General features: G+C 39.5%; 1 protein-coding gene and 1 pseudogene across 2 annotated transcripts; both read left to right on the top strand.

Annotated features, from left to right (window-relative positions):
- Positions 1-1,677: 1,677 nt before the first annotated feature.
- On the top strand, positions 1,678-15,468 carry LOC149397973 (protein RECOGNITION OF PERONOSPORA PARASITICA 7-like; annotated as a pseudogene). Its single transcript, XR_016296969.1, has 13 exons — positions 1,678-3,115; positions 8,010-8,733; positions 9,708-9,876; positions 10,171-10,311; positions 10,412-10,493; positions 10,675-10,694; positions 11,168-11,228; positions 12,456-12,517; positions 12,629-12,651; positions 13,000-13,293; positions 13,688-14,514; positions 14,599-14,635; positions 14,925-15,468. The product of XR_016296969.1 is annotated as a protein RECOGNITION OF PERONOSPORA PARASITICA 7-like (transcript).
- On the top strand, positions 14,631-16,184 carry LOC149397972 (uncharacterized). The gene is made up of 2 exons (XM_089614415.1): positions 14,631-14,635; positions 15,806-16,184. Exons 1-2 carry the CDS (start codon positions 14,631-14,633, stop codon positions 16,182-16,184), a joined length of 384 nt encoding a protein of 127 aa, XP_089470541.1.
- Positions 16,185-21,099: the final 4,915 nt, after the last annotated feature.

Raw genomic sequence — 21,099 nt, 5'->3', positions numbered from 1 at the left:
ACATGTTATATGAAGTTCATAATAATTTGTACTTGGGTGTTTTTTCATTCAACTTTCTCATTAACAATAAGCAGAGCTTGAGTATATATATTCTGAGAGATGAGACGAGATGTTAAAAAAAATAGATTTGATGTTTGTGAAGAAAGAAAGATGAGATGAGACTAGTTGACAGCTCTTCAAATGTTTCTAGAAATTATAGATCATAACATATATGCTTGAATGAGTTTAAAAATTGATCGAGTCTTCATACCCCGAAAAATAGACATCACGCAAGTTAGTTTTACGTCATTTATATGTTATTGCATGAAGTTTTTGTGTTTTATATTTTTAAAATATTTTCGTTGTAAAAATTGGGGCTTTGCAGTTCACCGATGCCTCACTGCGTTTCTCCCCAACAGCCCATCGTTTTCCGAATTGAAATCGATGTGTATTGAGAGCATATTTGTCCTAGTCAATAAAGATACATATTGAAATCGAAATTCAACACAATCCACTCAAAAAATAATTCCATGCAACATTGCATATTCCTTATGAAATTTCGGTGAATAAGTTCTTACTAAATACGTCTCTGTTAATAAATTTAATAGCAAATAAGACACACGGTTAATAGTTGACCATTAATCGTGTACCTTGGTTATGGGTTAAGCAAGCTAACCGAGACGCTCGTGTTTAACTACTACATTGGTGAGTTTTCATCAAGAGGTACATAATTAATTATAATATCAGAAGGTTTTATGGTCTAATCATATTGCATGCTAAGAAGATGAAGTGAAAAAAGACTAAAGGCAAAGGATCAAGGTTTTGTTTTTTAATAATGTAAAATCAAGGATTTTTGAATACTTATAAAAAAACACATTGAGACATTCTGGTTAATACAAATGTGACACCGGTTTCCTCTAATTCCACTCAGTTTCGTTTTCTTTTTTCTTGCTACATCAATTTTAACAACTTGAGGCAAAGAATAAGTAAAAATTGAAAGTTTCCAATCGCAAAAAAATTTGAAACTTAATATGTAACAATTATACATAAGCATAAAAAATGATGTGACAATTACACGTAAGCAACAAAGCAACTTTGGTGGTTTGCATTGGAGATGCTCTAATGTCACTGCCCATGTGCTTGCTAGCGTAATCATACTTTGCAAATACTGAATAAAAAATAAAATATATAAGTAAAACCAAAACCAATAAAGATAGTCAATTGCAATTGGTGTAAAAAAAAAAATTGAAAGTTTCCGAATCGCAAAAAAATTTGAAACTTTGTAAGGAGGCTATGGCAGAGACGATCCTGAGACCTGTGATCGAGAAGCAAGAGAAGGAGTTGGAGATATTGTATAAGCAATGGTGCAAGTTTAAGATAATTAATTTAACATTTCCTGAAATCTTAATCCTGTAGCTCATTAGCAATATAGATTAATTATTTACAGGATTGTAAATAATTCTTGAGCATTTGCCATACTGTAAAAAAATGAAATGATATAAAAAAGAGCATTTGCCAATGAGGAGATTGTTTTGTGGGGAAATTTTTTATTGGTGTACACATATGATTTTTTTTTTTTTTTTTAAATCCTAAATAAAAAAGAGAACATCGAAATACTAAAAATAAAAAATCAATAAAGTTAGTCAGTAGAAAACACGGCTTCTGATGCACAAGTCGTTTAATAATAATAGTAAAATATATAACCTGGGCTACAAACTCTGAAAGTGTTAAGATTCAGATCACAAACCAATTTGAAAAAAAAAAAAAAAAAAATCATAAGCAACAATGGTAGAGACGTTTCTTAGTCCTGTGATTGAGAAACTGATTGAGTTTCTGATCGAAGAAGCAAAGTCGTTGAAAGGAGTTCACAAGCAAGTCAACGGCCTTAAAAAAGAGTTGGAGATCTTGGAGCCTCTTCTCCGTGACGCCGAAGCCAAGTCAGCCAAAGGAGAGCTCAGCGACGCCTCCAAAGGAAAGCCAAGACAGCTCAGAGAGGAAGCCGAGCGCATCGAAGACGTCGTCGACGAATACTCTTATTACGCCGAGCAGCGCCGTCAAAGTGAAGTCGGTTTCATCGGCTCTCTGCGCAAGCCAGATCACATCTTTAAGACCCTGAAAACACGGCATCACTTAGCCTCTGAGATTCAAGAAATCGAAGATTCATTGCAAAAAATCAAAGACAGTGGTCTGAAGTACGGGCTGAGACCCTTCGAGCAAGGCGGATCAAGTGGCGGGGAAGGGAATTCACGCGTCGACCCTCGCATTGGTTCGCTCTTTCTTGAAGACAATGAGCTTGTTGGCATTGGATCTGTGTCGGCAGAGCTGGTCACTACTTTGGTGGAAGGTTCGTCTGAGCGTACGGTGGTTTCATTTGTGGGAGAAGGTGGGATCGGAAAAACTACTCTCGCCAGGAAAGTGTACAACGATGTTAAAGAAAAAGGATGTTTTGACATTCATGTTTGGGTCACTGTGTCCCAATCCTACGACATCGACAAGATTCTCAAGATGCTAATGGCTGAGATCTGCTCATCTGGGGGAGAAATGGCCAGCGTTGAACGAGCGCTCACTCTCTTGAGAAGCTCTCTAGAGGCAAAGAGGTACGTGATCGTATTTGACGATGTTTGGCAAACTGATTTCTGGAGTGTCATAAAGCATGTTTTTCCTTGTAATAGCAATGGTAGTAGGATTCTCGTCACGACTCGTAATTCTGAAGTCGTAGATTCCTTTAAGTCGCAATCGTGGGAAATGTATGTCAAAATAATGAAGACTTGGTCTACAGAGCTAGCATGGGAGCTATTTTGTAGAAAAGCATTTCCACTCTCAGGTTGTCCACCCGAATTGGAAAATTTGTCTCTTGAAATATCAAGTAAATGCCGAGGATTGCCACTTGCTGTTGTTGCCGTCGCTGGTTTGTTGTCGAAAAAGAAGCTTTGCAAAGAAGAATGGAAAAGAGTACTCGACAATCTCAGTTGTGAATTTGAAGAACAACGTGAGCTCTCAAGTGTTTCAAAAGTTCTCTCGCTCAGCTATCATGATTTGCCATACCATATTAAATTGTGCTTCTTGTACTTTGGTGTTTTCCCGGAAGACTTTTTCATTGGCGAAAAAAGATTATATAGAATTTGGGTTGCTGAAGGCTGTTGAATAATTAAACTTGATTTTGGGTTATAGTATTTGGGCCTAATTATTTCTAATTGTAATTTGGGCCTTTAGTATTTTGGGCCTAGTTAAGTAGTCTTATTATCTAGAATATTCTTGATATGTCTAGAGAGCTTAGAGAGAACAAATTCTAGAATAATCTTGAAATATCTAGGATAGTCATTAATTAGGAGAATTCTCTAGAAAATGTTGTATCTAGAGAATTCCATAGACTAGTATAAATAGGGATGTAATCCTACACTTTTGTATCAAGCCAAATAAAAAGTTCTCCTTTCTACAAAAAAATTTCCTACCTCTCTAGTTTTTACCCAAACCTCCAAATTTCTAAACCTCTTCCCTAAACACCCAAAATATCTAAACACCTTCTCCACCAACCCAAAACTTCCTTCCAACAAAGTGGTATCAGAGCTACAAGATCCTCCTAAAGATGGCAAATACTGGTGTTCCCTTCCAAGTCCCTATGCTCACAAAGAGCAACTACGACAACTGGAGTCTTAGAATGGTGGCTCTCCTTGGTGCACACGACGTGTGGGAGATAGTTGAGAAAGGTCACGCCGATCCGGAGAACGAAGGTAGTCTATCGCAAACTCAAAAGGATAGTTTGAGAGACTCAAGGAAGAGAGACAAGAAGGCTCTCTGTCTAATCTACCAAGGGTTAGATGAAGACACGTTTGAGAAGATCTCGGGAGCAAAGTCGGCCAAAGAAGCTTGGGAGAAGCTTCGAACCTCTTACAACGGAGCGGATCAAGTCAAGAAGGTACGTCTTCAAACTTTAAGAGGAGAGTTTGAAGCCTTGCACATGAGAGAAGGTGAACTCGTCTCCGATTATTTCTCGAGAGTCTTGATGGTCACCAATAACCTCAAAAGAAACGGCGAGAAGATAGATGACGTGAGAATCATGGAGAAGGTTCTTAGATCCATGGATTCGAAGTTCGAGCATATCGTCACTGTCATCGAAGAGACGAAAGACTTGGAGGCCATGACAATGGAGCAACTCATCGGGTCGCTTCAAGCTTATGAAGAAAAGAAAAAGAAGAAGGAAGATATCGTGGAGCAAGCACTCAAGACACGAGTCGATTCAACAAATGAAGATCGCGGTGGAAGCCAACAAAGAAGAGGTGGCGGTCAAGGACGAGGACGTGGACGAGGTTGGAGGCCCAATGACGACAACAACAACCAAAGAGGAGAAAGCTCATCCAGAGGTCGTGGGAGAGGAGCCACAAAACCAAGGTATAACAAGTCACAGATCAAATGCTACAACTGTGAGAAGTTTGGGCATTATGCTTCCGAATGTAGAGCTCCGCGCAACAACAGAGTTGAAGAGAAGGCCAACTACGTTGAAGAAAGAACTCAAGAAGACGCGACGTTACTATTGGCTCACAAGGACAACGAAAGGGGAGGAGATACACAATGGTACCTTGATAGTGGTGCGAGCAACCATATGTGCGGGCGGAAAAGCATGTTCGTAGAGCTTGATGAATCGGTGAAGGGGAACGTTGCTTTCGGAGATTAATCAAAGGTGGCGGTGAAAGGTAAAGGAAACATTCTCATTCGATTAAAGAATGGCGATCATCAATTCATTTCCAATGTCTACTACGTGCCAAGCATGAAGAGCAACATCTTGAGCCTAGGACAACTCTTAGAGAAAGGTTATAATATTCGATTGAAAGATAGTAACCTTTCTATAAGAGACAATGCGAACAAATTCATTGCTAAGGCGCCAATGACAAGAAACAGGATGTTCATCCTCAACATTCAAAATGACGTCGCACAATGTCTCAAGATGTGCTACAAGGAGGAGTCGTGGCTTTGGCATCTTCGATTTGGGCACCTCAACTTTGGAGGATTGGAGCTGCTCTCCAAGAAGGAAATGGTCAAAGGATTGCCCTCCATCAGCCACCCAAATCAAGTCTGTGAAGGATGTCTACTCGGAAAGCAATTCAAAATGAGCTTTCCAAAGGAGTCAAGCTCAAGAGCTCAGAAGCCGTTGGAACTCATACACACAGATGTGTGCGGTCCGATCAAGCCAAGATCACTTGGTAAGAGTAACTACTTCCTTCTCTTTATTGATGATTATTCAAGAAAAACATGGGTATACTTCTTGAAGGAGAAATCCGAAGTGTTTGAGAACTTCAAAAAGTTCAAAGCCCATGTTGAGAAGGAAAGTGGCCTTGTGATCAAAGCCATGAGATCCGACCGAGGAGGAGAGTTCACTTCAAACGAGTTCCAGAAGTATTGCGAAGACAACGGTATTCGGCGACAGCTAACGGTGCCAAGAACCCCCCAACAAAACGGAGTGGCGGAGAGGAAGAATAGAACAATCCTTGAGATGGCGAGGAGCATGCTCAAGAGCAAGAGACTACCAAAGGAGTTATGGGCGGAAGCAGTAGCATGCGCGGTTTATCTATCAAACCGATCCCCGACGAGAAGCGTACTGGGAAAAACTCCACAAGAAGCATGGAGTGGAAGAAAGCCCGGAATTTCTCATCTCAGAGTCTTTGGAAGCATAGCTCACGCTCATGTACCAGACGAGAAGCGAAGCAAACTAGATGACAAGAGCGAGAAGTACATCTTCATCGGCTACGACACCAACTCCAAAGGCTACAAGCTCTACAATCCAGATACGGGGAAGACAATCATCAGCCGAAATGTCGTCTTCGATGAAGAAAGAGAATGGGATTGGAGATCGAGCAATGAAAATCTTAACTTCTTTCCACAATTTGAAGAAGATGATGTGGAGCAGCCAGAGCAACCAAGAGAAGATGCGGCTACCCCACCGACTTCACCAACTCCGAGTTCTCAAGAAGGCGAAAGTTCAAGTGAAAGGACTCCCCACTTTAGAAGCTTGCAAGAGTTATACGAGGTAACAGAAAATCAAGACAACCTTACCCTCTTTTGTCTATTTGCGGACTGCGAGCCTATGAACTTTCAAGAAGCCTTAGAAAAAGAAGACTTGGAGAAACGCCATGGATGAAGAGATCAAGGCAATAAAGAAGAATGATACCTGGGAGTTAGCCTCACTTCCAAAAGGGCAGAAGGCGATCGGTGTGAAGTGGGTCTACAAGGCAAAGAAGAATTCCAAAGGAGAAGTTGAAAGATACAAGGCGAGATTGGTGACGAAAGGATACAGCCAAAGAGTCGGCATCGACTATGACGAGGTATTTGCTCCTGTTGCTCGATTAGAGACTGTTAGACTAATCATATCTCTAGCAGCTCAAAACAAATGGAGGATACATCAGATGGATGTCAAATCGGCATTCTTAAATGGAGTTCTTGAAGAAGAAGTCTACATTGAGAAACCACAAGGCTATGAAGTTAAAGGAGAAGAAGACAAAGTCTTGAGGCTGAAGAAGGCGCTCTATGGGCTGAAGCAAGCCCCAAGAGCTTGGAATGCTCGAATCGATAAGTACTTCAGAGGAAGAGGCTTCATCAAGTGTCCATACGAGCATGCACTTTATATCAAAATTCAAAACGATGATATATTGATTGTATGCTTGTATGTAGACGACTTGATCTTCACAGGTAGCAATCCAAGCATGTTCGAGGAATTCAAGAAAGAGATGACGAAGGAGTTTGAGATGACTGACATTGGATTCATGTCTTACTACCTCGGCATTGAAGTAAAACAAGAAGACCACGGAATCCTAATCAGTCAAGAAGGCTATGCCAAAGAAGTGCTCAAGAAGTTCAAGATGGATGACTCAAACCCAGTCAGCACGCCAATGGAATGTGGAATCAAGTTGTCAAACCACGTGGAAGGAGAAAAAGTGGATCCAACACTCTTCAAGAGTTTGGTTGGAAGCCTGCGATACTTGACGTGTACGAGGCCTGACATCTTGTATGCAGTCGGAGTCGTCAGTCGACATATGGAGCATCCAACTACCACTCACTTGAAGGCAGCAAAGAGGATTCTTCGCTATATCAAAGGTACGACAAACTTTGGCTTGTACTACACTGTTTCTAATTATTACAAGCTTCTTGGATATAGCGATAGCGACTGGGGTGGAGACATAGACGATCGAAAAAGCACAAGTGGCTTCGTGTTCTACATTGGAGACACAGCCTTCACGTGGATGTCGAAGAAACAACCGATTGTCACTCTTTCTACTTGCGAGGCGGAGTACGTAGCTGCCACTTCATGTGTCTGTCACGCAATTTGGCTACGAAACTTATTGAAGGAGTTGAGTTTGCCACAAGAGGAGCCGACTAAGATCTTCGTGGACAACAAGTCAGCAATAGCCTTAGCGAAGAACCCAGTCTTCCATGATCGGAGTAAGCACATTGACACACGCTATCACTACATTAGAGAGTGTGTTACCCAAAAAGAGGTGCAATTGGAGTACGTGAAGACCCATGACCAAGTAGCCGATATCTTCACCAAGCCCCTCAAGCGCGAAGACTTTGTCAAGTTAAGAACTTTACTTGGAGTAGCAAAATCAAGTTTAAGAGGGGGTGTTGAATAATTAAACTTGATTTTGGGTTATAGTATTTGGGCCTAATTATTTCTAATTGTAATTTGGGCCTTTAGTATTTTGGGCCTAGTTAAGTAGTTTTATTATCTAGAATATTCTTGATATGTCTAGAGAGCTTAGAGAGAACAAATTCTAGAATAATCTTGAAATATCTAGGATAGTCATTAATTAGGAGAATTCTCTAGAAAATGTTGTATCTAGAGAATTCCATAGACTAGTATAAATAGGGATGTAATCCTACACTTTTGTATCAAGCCAAATAAAAAGTTCTCCTTTCTACAAAAAAATTTCCTACCTCTCTAGTTTTTACCCAAACCTCCAAATTTCTAAACCTCTTCCCTAAACACCCAAAATATCTAAACACCTTCTCCACCAACCCAAAACTTCCTTCCAACAAAGGCTTCATTGAGCTGAGAAAAGACAAATCGTTGGAACAAATCGCTGGCGAGTACATGACAGAGCTTATCAGTAGAAACTTGGTTTCATTTGAGTTGCGATATGGATCTGTTAGATATTGTAAAGTGCATGATTTGATACTAGACGTAATCCAAAAGAGAGCTAGTGATTTGGGTTTTTATCAATTATTTGACAAAAATAAGCCGAGTTTTGAAAAGAAGGGTCGGCGTTTGATATTTCACAACACTGCAGCGAATGTTTTGGAAAGTGTTTGTGATATGAAGATTCGCTCGGCTGTTCTTGTTAACACTAGTGACGTATCAGATTCTTTCGTAGTTGGTCTATTCAAGAAATGTAAATTGTTGAAGGTTGTTGATTTTGAAGATACTCCGGTTGATAATGTGTCAGATATAGGGTATTTGTTACACCTTAAATACCTAAATCTGAGAGGCTCAAAAGTCAAGACTCTCCCGAAGTCCATCGGAAAGCTACATAATCTGCAAACACTGGATGTTAGTCATACTTTAGTGCGGGAGCTGCCACGTGAGATCAACAAACTGCATAAATTGTGTCACCTTTATTGTGGCTTTGTGGACAGTGAAATAAAAAAAAGTGTTATTAAGTCCGAGCTACGAAGAACGATAATGGCGAAACTAGGGTTTGGAGATAGAGAGAAAGAGAACGAGAAAGAACTGAAAAGAATAATTCTCATTGATCAAAAATCTCTGTTTCTGAATTGATTCGTATATAAGCGAGATCAAAACAGTAAAAACAAACTAAACTAACTCATCTACCAATAATCAAAAGACACGTATACAAAGTCAAAATAAAGACTAAGTGCGACAACACTAACAAACGACACGTCGTCATATACAAGAGTAAATCTCCCAATACTCCCCCTCAAGCGAATAAGTTCTGCAAACTGAGCTTGGATAAAATACTCTTCAACGTCGGTGCCGGAAGTGGCTTAGTGAACACATCTGCAAGCTGATGCTGTGTTCTGATAGGCAAAAGCTTGAACGTTCCCTTATTAACCAGGTCTCGAACAAAATGCAAATCAATCTCCAAATGCTTTGTCCGTTCATGGAATGAGGGATTAGTAGCAATATGAATTGCCGCTTGGTTATCACAGTAGAGAACCGAAGCTGATGAAGGAACAACCTTGAAATCTTTCAATAACTGATGCAACCAAGTTATTTCACTAGCCGCTGATCCCATAGCCCTGTATTCTGCTTCCGCTGAAGACCTTGACACAGTCGACTGCTTCTTTGACTTCCAAGAGACTAGAGATTCTCCGATGAACACACAAAATCCAGTAACAGACCGTCTCGTGTCTTCACAATTTCCCCAATCAGCATCCACAAACCCTCTAATTTGTGTAGAAGAATTCTCTGGAAAGAATAATCCAAGGCCAGGACTTGACTTTATATATCTGAGCAAGTGATGAGCAGCCTTGAGATGGAGATCAGTTGGAGAATGGAGAAACTGACTCATAACATGTACTGCAAAGGAAATGTCTGGTCTTGTAATGGTTAGATACAAAAGCCTTCCCACCAGACTCCTGTAGTGTTTTGTATCAGCTAGAACAACTCCATTACTCGAGGTCAACGCTTGCCTAGGAACCATTGGAGTGTGGACCGGCTTTGACTCCAGGAAACCATAATCTTCCAATAGCTGAAGAGCATATTGCCTTTGATTCAGTACTATTCCTGTTGAAGACCTAGCAATCTCCAATCCCAGAAAAAATCTGAGTTGTCCCAAATCTTTCAGCTTGAAAGCAGCTGCCAGATACTCTTTAACCTCTTCTATAGCGTCCATATTAGGACCTGCTAGGATTATGTCATCCACGTATAGTAGTAAGGCAACAAAGGTTTGACCAACTCCCTTAGTAAACAAGGAGTAATCTGACTTTGATTGTGAGAACCCAGCTGAGACTATTGACTCTGTAAACTTCAAATTCCACTGCCTCGAGGCTTGCTTCAATCCGTATATCGACTTATGTAGCTTGCACACCAGCCTTTTCCCTGTGAGATCCTCACTAAACTCCCCCTGAGGATGATATCCTAGAGGCAGCTCCATATAAACTTCTTCATGTAAATCTCCATTGAGAAATGCATTGTTTATATCCAACTGTGTAAGATGCCATTTCTGAGATGCTGCCAAGGCTATCAACAGCTTTACTGTGACCAGTTTAGCCACTGGAGAGAAAGTGTTGATGAAGTCCACTCCTGCCTTCTGGTTGTATCCCTTGGCCACCAACCTTGCCTTGTGTCTTGCAAGAGATCCATCGGAATTGAATTTGTTGGTATAAACCCAACGACATCCAATTGGTTTCTTATCAGGTGGCAGATGTACTATGCTCCATGTCTTGTTCTCCTTCATAGCTTGCAATTCCTCATTCATAGCTGCTCTCCAATGCTCATGGGGAACTGCTTGATGATAGTACTTTGGTTCTGGTTGATCTGAAATTGACAAGCAAACAGCCAAGTATGAAGGAGATAGTTGATCATAGTTGAGAACCTGAGACAGATGATGCTTAGTTGTAGGAAAACAACCTGGTTTGTCCACTATCAACCCACAATGATAATCCTTTAGGAACTGGGGGCTGTCTTAATTCTTTGTGGTCTCATAGTAGACTCAGGTTGAACATGTTGATTCTCACAATCAGAAGGAGCTTTGTCTGATTGTGTAATTGTCAAACCATCATTCATTCCATTGTATTGTTCTCCAATGTCCTCATCATCATCATAGGGACCAGGAATATCATTGATCTCATGGTTGTCATTGTTGTCTCCATGATCTGGAACAGCAACCTTGTCATACTCATGATTGATCTCATGAGTATGATCTGAAACAAAATCTTCAAGAGCAGTACTTGTAGGCAGAACTAGACCAGGAAAAGGATCTATATGATTCAAATTATCAGAGATTCTATGAAAAGGAAAAACATTTTCATGGAATACTACATCCCTGGAAATGAAAACATCTCTAGTCTTGACATCAAGCAACCTATACCCTTTATAATCAGGAGGATAGCCTAGGAAAACACATTCCTTTGCTCTAGGGGCAAACTTAGTTCTATGATTTTTCAAAGTTGATGCAAAGGCCAAACAACCAAAAACTCTCATGGTCTCATAATCAACCTTTTTCTTATATAACAGCTCAAAAGGAGTCTTGTTATTGAGAACAGGTGTAGGGGTTCTGTTTATGAGATAAACAGAAGTAAGAACACAATCTGACCAATAGATAATAGGCAGTTGTGATTGAAAAAATAATGCACGAGAAACATTAAGGATATGCTGGTGCTTTCTCTCAACCACCGAGTTCTGTTGTGGTGCTTCAACACATGAGAACTGATGAAAAATGCCCTGCTTAGAGAAGTAATCTGCAAATACTAATTCCTTTGCATTATCAGACCTGAAATGCTTAATCTTGACAGAGAAAAGATTATGTATTAACGCACAAAAACGAGGTAAAATATGGTGAACATCTGCTTTGCTTCTCATTAGGTAAATCCAGCAGAATCTTGTACAGTCATCAACAAGAGTTAAAAAGAAACGATGACCTGTTCTAGAACTCACTGAATAGGGTCCCCATACATCACAATGTATCAAGTCAAAAGCAGTGTCACTATGTTTATTCTGAGAAAGAAAAGGAAGCCTTTTTTGCTTGGCTTGAGGACAAACATAACAAGGAACATCTTTACTACTAACAGTAAAATCAAGATCAGATTTCAAAACGTCAAGACATTTATGAGAAGGGTGACCTAGACGTCTATGCCACACATGATCAGCCACTTTGTTGATGTGAGCAATGGATTCATCTTGATCAGTGAGGACATAGAGGTCTTGGTGATTTTTACCCCTGCCAATCATCTTCTTGTGAAATGTATCCTGTATGGTAAAACCATGATCAGTGAAAGAAATAACCAGATTTGTCTTGCGTGTTAAGGTACTGATAGAAATGAGATTAAACTTGAAGCTAGGAACAAGAAGAACATCTCTCAGAATAAGACTGTTGTTGACTCTAATATCACCAAAAAAATGCACTGGGATAGATGTGTGGTCTGGCAGGGTAACTTTTGAATTCTGTAAAGGCTTAAGACTCAAGAACAAAGAATGATCAGAACATATGTGCTTAGTTGGACCAGTATCAAGAATCCACATTCTATTATATTTGTTTGACGGAATATCAGAACAACTATAACATAAAGAACCTGTGGTATAGGATGTCATGTTGACTTCACCAGTTCTGGTTTGAGGAGCTGCTGAGGTGGTGATTCGATTTGACAGGAGACTGATGAGTTGATGGCATTGATCAGTCGTGAAATTCTCCATGACATTCAGTGCCTCATTCTTGTTGCCAGTCTCCTCAATCACACCTTCAGATGCATTCGCTTGTCCTCTAACCTTTGGCTTGTAACCTGGTGGATAACCGTGCAACTTGTAGCACTTGTCCGCCGTGTGGCCAACCATCTTGCAGTGAGTGCAGGTAGGCCTCTCCTTCCTGTTGTTTGCCCTCTTCTGATCTTGAACAGCGCTTAGAGCCATTGTGCTTGATTGATCCACATTCCCAATCATGTCATTCTGAACTGATTTCTGCTTCTCTTCTTGAGTGATCAGTGCAAAGACCCTGTTGATTGGAGGTACTGGATCCATCAGCAGCACTTGACCTCTGGCTTGAGCGAAGCTCTCATTGAGCCCCATCAGAAACTGCATCACATATTCTGAGTGAAGGAAGGCTGCCAGTTCCTTAGCTCCACCACACTTGCATTCACATTTGCAGCATGGTCTGAAATTGCTTAACTCTTCCCAAATTGCCTTGAGTTTGGTGTAGTAGAGGCCAACAGATTTCTGATCTTGAATGCAATGCGCAAATTCTCGGCGTAATTCAAAGATTCTTGGAGCATTGCTTTGAGAAAACCTCTCTTCAAGATCTTTCCAGACTTCCATGGCGGTTTCTGTGAACATCAAACTCGATGAGATCTCTTTAGAAACGCAATTAAGGATCCAAGAAAGCACAATCTTGTTGTTGCGATTCCATTGGCGGTGAGACTTCACTTCCTCTGGCGAAGGTCTTGGAAGCGTTCCGTCGATGAATCTGAGCTTGTTCTTCACATCCAGCGCTATCTTCATGGATCTACTCCAGGAGATGTAGTTATCTCCAGTGAGAGCTTGCGATACGAGGATCGAACTAGTAGTGTCGGAGTGATGAAGGTAGTAAGGATCGAGAAGATCATCTTCGATCGATCGTTGAGAGATCGCCTTATTGGAGAAATCTCCAGTCGGTGTTGCTTCAATCTTAGGATCCATTGGAGATGATCTTCAGTGAGGCGTGCGACCGAGAATGGAGAGAGATGCGTAGCTAGGATCGGAACTGAGGGGATTTGTGCTCTGATACCATATTAAGTCCGAGCTACGAAGAACGATAATGGCGAAACTAGGGTTTGGAGATAGAGAGAAAGAGAACGAGAAAGAACTGAAAAGAATAATTCTCATTGATCAAAAAGCTCTGTTTCTGAATTGATTCGTATATAAGCGAGATCAAAACAGTAAAAACAAACTAAACTAACTCATCTACCAATAATCAAAAGACACGTATACAAAGTCAAAATAAAGACTAAGTGCGACAACACTAACAAACGACACGTCGTCATATACAAGAGTAAATCTCCCAATAAGTGTCAAATCATTTATTGGTATGAGGATGCATGAACGGATTGGAAATTTGGAAGAGTTACAAACACTAACTGCAGTGGAAGGTGATGTTGGTTTCATGAAAGAGCTACAAAGGCTGACTAAACTGAAACATTTTGGCATTTCAAAAGTGGGTGCAGAGATGTGTAAAGTCCTTTGGGAGTCTATTGAAAAAATGAAAGATCTTGAAGAATTATTTCTAACCTCAATCAACAATAAAGAGGTGTTAAATTTGAATTGCATTTCGTCTACTCCTCTTCGTTTGTGATATCTCCGACTGAATTGTCGACTACAGCAACTGCCGACTTGGATTTCTGAGCTTCGGAATTTGCAGGGTCTTGTGTTAACTTTCTCGAGGTTAGTCGACGAGCCGCTGAAATGCCTCAAAGGTTTGCCCAATTTGGAATACCTTCATATGTATAAGACATACGACGGAGAGGAATTGCTGTTTGAGGAAGGCGGTTTTCCAAAGCTGAAGACACTTAAGTTAATGTGTTTAAAAGGGCTAAAGGTGATTAAGTTTGAAAGAGGAGCACTTCCTCTTCTCGAGGAGTTATACATCGGACCTTACCCACTGATGAAGGAAATTCCAGGCAGTCTTCAACACCTAACAAAACTTAAATCCCTTGAAGTTAATGATATGTCAAAGGAATTTGTGAAGGCTCTACAACCCGACGGAGGCTCTGAGTACTGCAAGATTCAGCACATATCTTCGATCAAGTTTTGTTACTACCGAGGCAAAGGGTCTATTTATGATTTTTACAAACTTGGTAGCACAGAGCTTTTGCAACTTCTAGAGGAACAACAATGATGTAAGCAATGTTTCAATATACTGCAGTTTCAATTTGCTTGAAATGAACTTTATGTTATATTCAATATATTTAATTTTTTTTCAGGGAAATTGGTCGTCGTAGCAGATCACAGCGTTATGAGGTATCCAAATATTTTTTCACCAACTTCATATTTGTCTTAATTATTTACATTTCACGATTCAAGCTCTTGCATAATAACAGAGCGGATAAAAGCCAGTTTCAAGACCCCAACGAAAAGAATTAACATTTAACACTGCTTTCATTTGTATTTATTTATTTTCTTGTAAATATTTATTCAGCTGCGTGATTAAGTAAATTTCATACTCAATTTTTCGTTGTAATAGATTCTTTCACTTGACACTACTTCTTTTTGGAACTTGTTTTTAATTTTCCTCAAACAATTTCACCAGGGAGCATGGAATGCTGGACGTTAGGGCGTTTCTGATCAATGCGTGTTTGATTATTTATTCTATCAGTGTTGTAGCTTGAGATGATATTTGTCTATGTTTTTTGTGATGCCAAGATGAACTTGAAGATTAAGTAATTTTTTAGTAATGATATTTCAAGGTACTCTTTCCTCTCTCGAGATTTTCCCATTGGGTTTGCTCTTGAGAGGTTTTAACGAGACGTCTGTAAAAAAAAAATAAAAAATAAATAAATAAATAAAATAAAATAAAATAAAATCCTGCAAATTGGTTTCTCTCATATTGATATATGTCTTTGATTAAAACTTCCGTCGTATACCATTTCGCTTGAAAGGAGAGCATTAGATATTTATGTTCCTCTGAAGCTCATGAAGTTCATAATAATTTGTACTTCTTGTGTGCTTTTTCATTCAAGTTTCTCATTAACAATAAACAGAACTTGAGTATATATATTCTGAGAGATGAGATGAGATGTTAAAAAAATAGATTTGATGTTTGTGAAGAAATGACAGATGAGATGAGAATAGTTGATAACTCTTCAAATGTTTCTAGAAATTATAGATCATAACATATATGTTTAAATGAGTTTAAAAATTGATCATCTTCATACCCCGAAAAATAGACATCATGTAAGTTAGTTTTACTTTATTTATTTTTTAGGGTGAAGCGGGTATATAGCCAAATAGAACTTAAGCTTTTGCAAAATAGTCATAGTTTGTCAACTATAAGTAAATTAGCCAACTTAATCTAGGTTGGATTAAATTTAATCCCTACGAACTATAAAGACAGAATGTAAGGTTTATGATGGCTGGATTAAAATTAATCGAGGCAGGATTAAATTTAATGACAATCTGGAAATCCAACAGATCTGAAGCAGAACCGAAACGAGGATCTGAGGTCATCGGTCACTGCCCGAAGCTTGTAACCACGCCCAACTCCGGCGGCGAAACGCCTCTGCACGCGGCGGCGACGACCGGCGAAGCCGAGATGGTCGGGCTCATCCTGGCGGCGAGCGATGACGTGGAGGACAGCGGGGCGATGCAGCGGGCCCGCGATGCTGACGCACGCGACACGGCCCTGCACGTGGCGGTCCGGCACAGCTTCTCCGCCGTGGCTGAGCTGCTTCTTGGGCGCCACATGGACGATCAGCTCTGCCTTCGGAACCTCGCCAGAGAGTCCCCGCTGTTACTCGCCGTCGAAGGAGGTTTCCTCGACATTCGCTTGTTAAAGACAGAATATAACTAAATTTAATCGCATATTCCTAACGTGTTTTTGAGAAATGGCTATTTTACCAAACAAATGAAACTATGGCTATTTTGCGAAAACCATAGTTTGGGATTGGCTAGTTCATACTATTTTTCCTATTTTTTATTGCATGAAGTTTTTGTGTTTAATATTTTTTGGATCTTTTCGTTGTAAAAATTGGGGTCTCTGTTAACAAATTTAACAGCAAATAAGACATTTCATATTCCTTATGAAATTTCTCTTGATAAGTTCTTATTAAATGTGTCTCTGTTAACCAATTTAACAGCAAATAAGACACACGGTTAATAGTTGACCATTAATCGTGTACCTTGGTTATCGGTTAAGCAAGCTAACCGAGATGCTCATGTTTAACTACTACATTTGTGAGTTTTCATCATGTGGCACATAATTAATTATAATTTCAGAAGGTTTTATGGTCTAATTGTTGCATGCTAAGAAGATGAAGTGAAAAAAAAGACTAAAGGCAAAGGATCAAGGTTTTAGACGATAATCATGTGTTCAAGTATTTTTTTTCATGGCGTTGGGGGCATGCATTGAGGGTTTGACGTAAATGGCGTTGACGTTTTAAATTAGTTGATTGTTTTTTGAAGACCAAGTACAAAGGCACGTTGATTGTTTCCACGGCTCAAGCTGGTAACTACTATCAATATCCTAAAGTCATAGAATCCTTTAAGTCAGAATCATGGGAAATGTTTGTCAAAGCGATGAAGATTTGGTCTACAGAGCAAGCATGGGAGCTATTTTGTAGAAAAGCATTTCCACTCTCAGGTTGTCCACCTGAGTTGGAAAATTTGTCTCTAGAAATATTAAGTAAATGCCAAGGATTGCCACTTGCTGTTGTTGCCATCACTGGTTTGTTGTCGAAAAAGAAGCTTTGCAAAGTAGAATTGAAAAGAGTACTCGACAATCTCAATTGTGAATTTGAAAAAAAAAACATGTGCTCTCAAGTGTTTCAAAAGTTCTCTCGCTAAGTTATCATGATTTGCCATACCATCTTAAATTGTGCTTCTTATACTTTGGTGTTTTTCCGGAAGACTTTTTCTTTAAGGAAGGAAGAATATGCAAAATTTGGATTTCCGAAGGCTTCATTGAGTCGAGAAAAGACAAATCGTTGGAACAAATCGCTGGCGAGTACATAATAGAGCTTATCAGTAGAAACTTGGTTTCATTTGAATTACGATTTGGATCTGAAAGGCGTTGCAAAGTGCATGATTTGATACGAGACGTAATCCAAAAGAGAGCTAGTGATTTGGGTTTTTATCAATTATTCGACAAAAAGAAGCCGAGTTTTGAAAAGAAGGGTCGGCGTTTGATAATTCACTACACTACAGAGAATGTTTTGGAAAGTGATTGTGATATGAAGATTCGCTCGGCTGTTCTTGTTAACACTAGTGACATATCAGATTCTTTTGTGGTTGGTCTATTCAAAAAATATAAATTGTTGAAGGTTGTTGATTTTAAAGATACTCCAGTTGATAATGTGTCAAATATAGGGTATTTGTTACACCTTAAATACCTAAATCTGAGTGGCTCAAAAGTCAAGACTCTCCCGAAGTCCATTGGAAAGCTACATAATCTGCAAACACTGGATGTCAGGGATACTTTATTACGGGAGCTGCCACGTGAGATCAACAAACTGCGTAAATTGCGTCATCTTTATTGTGGCTTTGTGGACAGAGAAATAAAATAGTGTCAAATCAGCTGTTGGTGTGAGGACGCATGAAGGGTTGGAAATTTGGAAGAGTTACAAACACTATCTAGAGTGGAAGCTGATGTTGGTTTCATGAAAGAGCTACAAAGGCAAATATTTTGGAATTTCAAAAGTGAGTGCAGAGATGTATAAAATCCTTTGGGAATGTATTGAGAAAATGAAAGACCTTGAAGAGTTATTTATAATCTCAGTCACCAATAAAGAGGTCTTAGATTTAAATTGTCTTTTACCGCCTCCTCTGGCTTTGCGATATTTCGAACTGAATTGTCGACTAGAGCAGATGCCGAGTTGGATTTCTGAGCTTCAGAATCAGCAGGGTATTGTGTTACGTTTCTCGAGGTTAGTAGACGAGCCGCTGAAATGCCTCAAAGGTTTGCCCAATTTGGAATACCTTAATATGTATAAGACATACGACGGAGAGGAATTGCAGTTTGAGGAAGGCAGTTTTCCAAAGCTGAAGACACTTTGTTTAATGTGTTTAAAAGGGCTCAAGGTGATTAAAATTGAAAGAGGAGCACTGCCTCTTCTCAGGGAGTTAGAAGTCGGACCTTACCCACTGATGAAGAAAATTCCAGGTGGTCTTCAACACCTAACAAAACTTAAATCCCTTGAGAGTTTTTTATATGCCAAAGGAATTTGTGAAGGCTCTGTAAATAATAGTTTAAATAGCAATCTGAAAATGTAACTATGACTAGTTTGCTAATTATTTGTTACTTTATATATTTATCCAACAAAAAACAAGACTACTTCTCAAAGATACTAAGAGAAATAAGATCTTCGCATGCGTTTCTTACTTACAGTAACTAATTCCACCCACAATAATAATTATAAAAAACCATGAAAAATTGAAATTGTACCCAAGAGATTAATGTCATTTTAGTTGTCATCTTTACATGAGCACAAAACAAAACATGAAAATGATAGTAAGATTTCCCTTCACGTCGGTGATTTCTTTACAATCACGTTAAAATATAAATCATTTTATGCACAAACCCAAAAATTAATGATAAAAATTCAAGCTTAGGTGAAGCTGTCAGAGGGAACTGCATTCAGATTCATCCGCATTCTCATGTGTCTACGATACTAATAACAATTTCTTTCTGCTGCTGTCAATGTGTTATTTTACATATAATTTATTTTAATATGGAGTGGACGTCACAACCGTTTTATTACTTCATGCAATTTCTCAAAGCAAATCAAATATGATGAACATATTCTTTTTTTTCTTTTTTCTTTTTTTTTTTTTGAGAAATTATAATGAACATATTCTCAAATTACATATAAACGACCTCCAATATTGCCGGCATTTTTATTTTGCATAGAAAATGAATATAATAGATCGTGATGCCTGTATGTATTTAATTATTCAAGTACGCCAAAAAAAAAAGTACCCAAAAATTCTCGCATTACAAAACGTACAAAAAAATCTTGGCCTTGTGCTCAACATGCTTAGCATGATGAAATCCTTGACGAATTACCTGAAACTTAAACCCTACCATTTTTCTCCAAATGAAAAATAAAATGAGACCAAAACTTTGATTCGGTTGATTAGTACTGGGATTTGGGATCTTGGTTCTTTTGTGATGATCATATGCACATTCAGATTCTCACAAAAGTGACCTAATTCACTAGGACAAAAGACGTTATCCGGTGCGACGAATGTAGCAATTAAAAAAAAAACACATATATAACCAACCAAGACTATCTTATTAACATACTAAATACTAAATTGAACTTTCGTAGCTCCATTGCAATAAATTTTCAATAAGTTTAAATTAAATTTAACATGTTACTATACAATCTAAACATATTATTAAATTAATTCAAATTAACATTACTAAAATCAACATAACATTTGTTAATTCAATCCAAACATATCACTTACTAAATCACAAACCTAAGCATTTTATTATACAATCTAAACATGTTATTAAATTAGTTCAAATTAACATTACTAAAATCAACATAACATTTGTTAATTCAATCAAATATATCATTTACTAAATCGCAAACCTAAGCATTTGACTATACAATCTAAACATGTTATTAAATTAATTCAAATTAACATTACTAAAATTAACATAACATTTACAATATAACATTACTAACAAACTAAAATGTGTAAATTAACAATTCAAATTATAATTTACATATAAAACTAACCTAACTAAACTAAACTAGCTATCTAATTAACTTTCTAATTAATTAGACCACATATAAGAATATAAATAAATGAACTAACCTCTTGAAGAGTCGACGAGCAAAGACGGTGGCTTGAGGCTGTGAGCGACGGAGCAACGGACAAAAGCTCGGGGTTGTGTTGAGACGTCCTCGGACGAAGGGACTGTCTCGCAGCGAGAGCCTGTTTTGGGCAGCGAGGCTCGCAGAGACAGCGAGAGTGAGATTGAGAGGTACACTGAGAGAGAGAGAAAGAGAGAGAGAGAGAGAGATTACCGGCCGGAGCTGGGTCGTGGAGACTGTGACTCGGTCTCGATCTTCAGCTGGAACGCGTGAATGGTGAAGGGTGACGACGACTCGGCTCGTCTCCGGTGAAGCGAGAGAGAGAGAGTTAGAGAGAGAAGAGAGAGTTAGAGAGTGAGAGAGTGAGTTGGTCGGGCCTGGTCGGAGAGAGACAGAGTGAGATTGACGGAGAGAGAGTGAGACAGAGAGAGAGAGAGAGAGAGAGAGAGAGAGAGTGTGAGGCGTACCTGGAGGACGGCGCCGGGGAATGGAGGCGGGGCTGGTCGCGCCGGAGACGAGCGTCGGGCTGGAGGCGGGGCTGGTCGCGCCGGGGACGAGCGTCGGGCGCTGGAGGCGGGGCTGGTCGCGCCGGGGACGAGCGTCGGGCTGGAGGCGGGGCTGGTGGCGCCGGGGACGAGCGTCGGAGAGAGACAGTGAGAGTTAGAGAGAGAAGAGAGAGTTAGAGAGTGAGAGAGGCGGTTTGGGCGAAGAAGAAGACGTTCGGGTATTTAACATACCCTAAACCTATTAGGTGCGACACAGTCGCACCTAATAGTCATAAGTGTCGCACCTAATATGACTATTAGGTGCGACACTGTCGCACCCAATGTGAAATTCCAGAACCCAAAATATTCGGGGGGAATTTCTGACCGTTTTAAATTTTTAAACCCATTAGGTGCGACACAAGTCGCACCCAATAGTATCCGGTGCGACAATTGCATA

Source organism: Urtica dioica, chromosome 5 (genome assembly GCF_054948205.1).
Source record: "Urtica dioica subsp. dioica isolate 48M chromosome 5, U.dioica_male_clone48M_v1_H2, whole genome shotgun sequence".
Lineage (NCBI taxonomy): Eukaryota > Viridiplantae > Streptophyta > Magnoliopsida > Rosales > Urticaceae > Urtica > Urtica dioica.
Note: the sequence above shows the minus strand (reverse complement) of the source record. Positions and strands in the feature narration are given on the sequence as shown.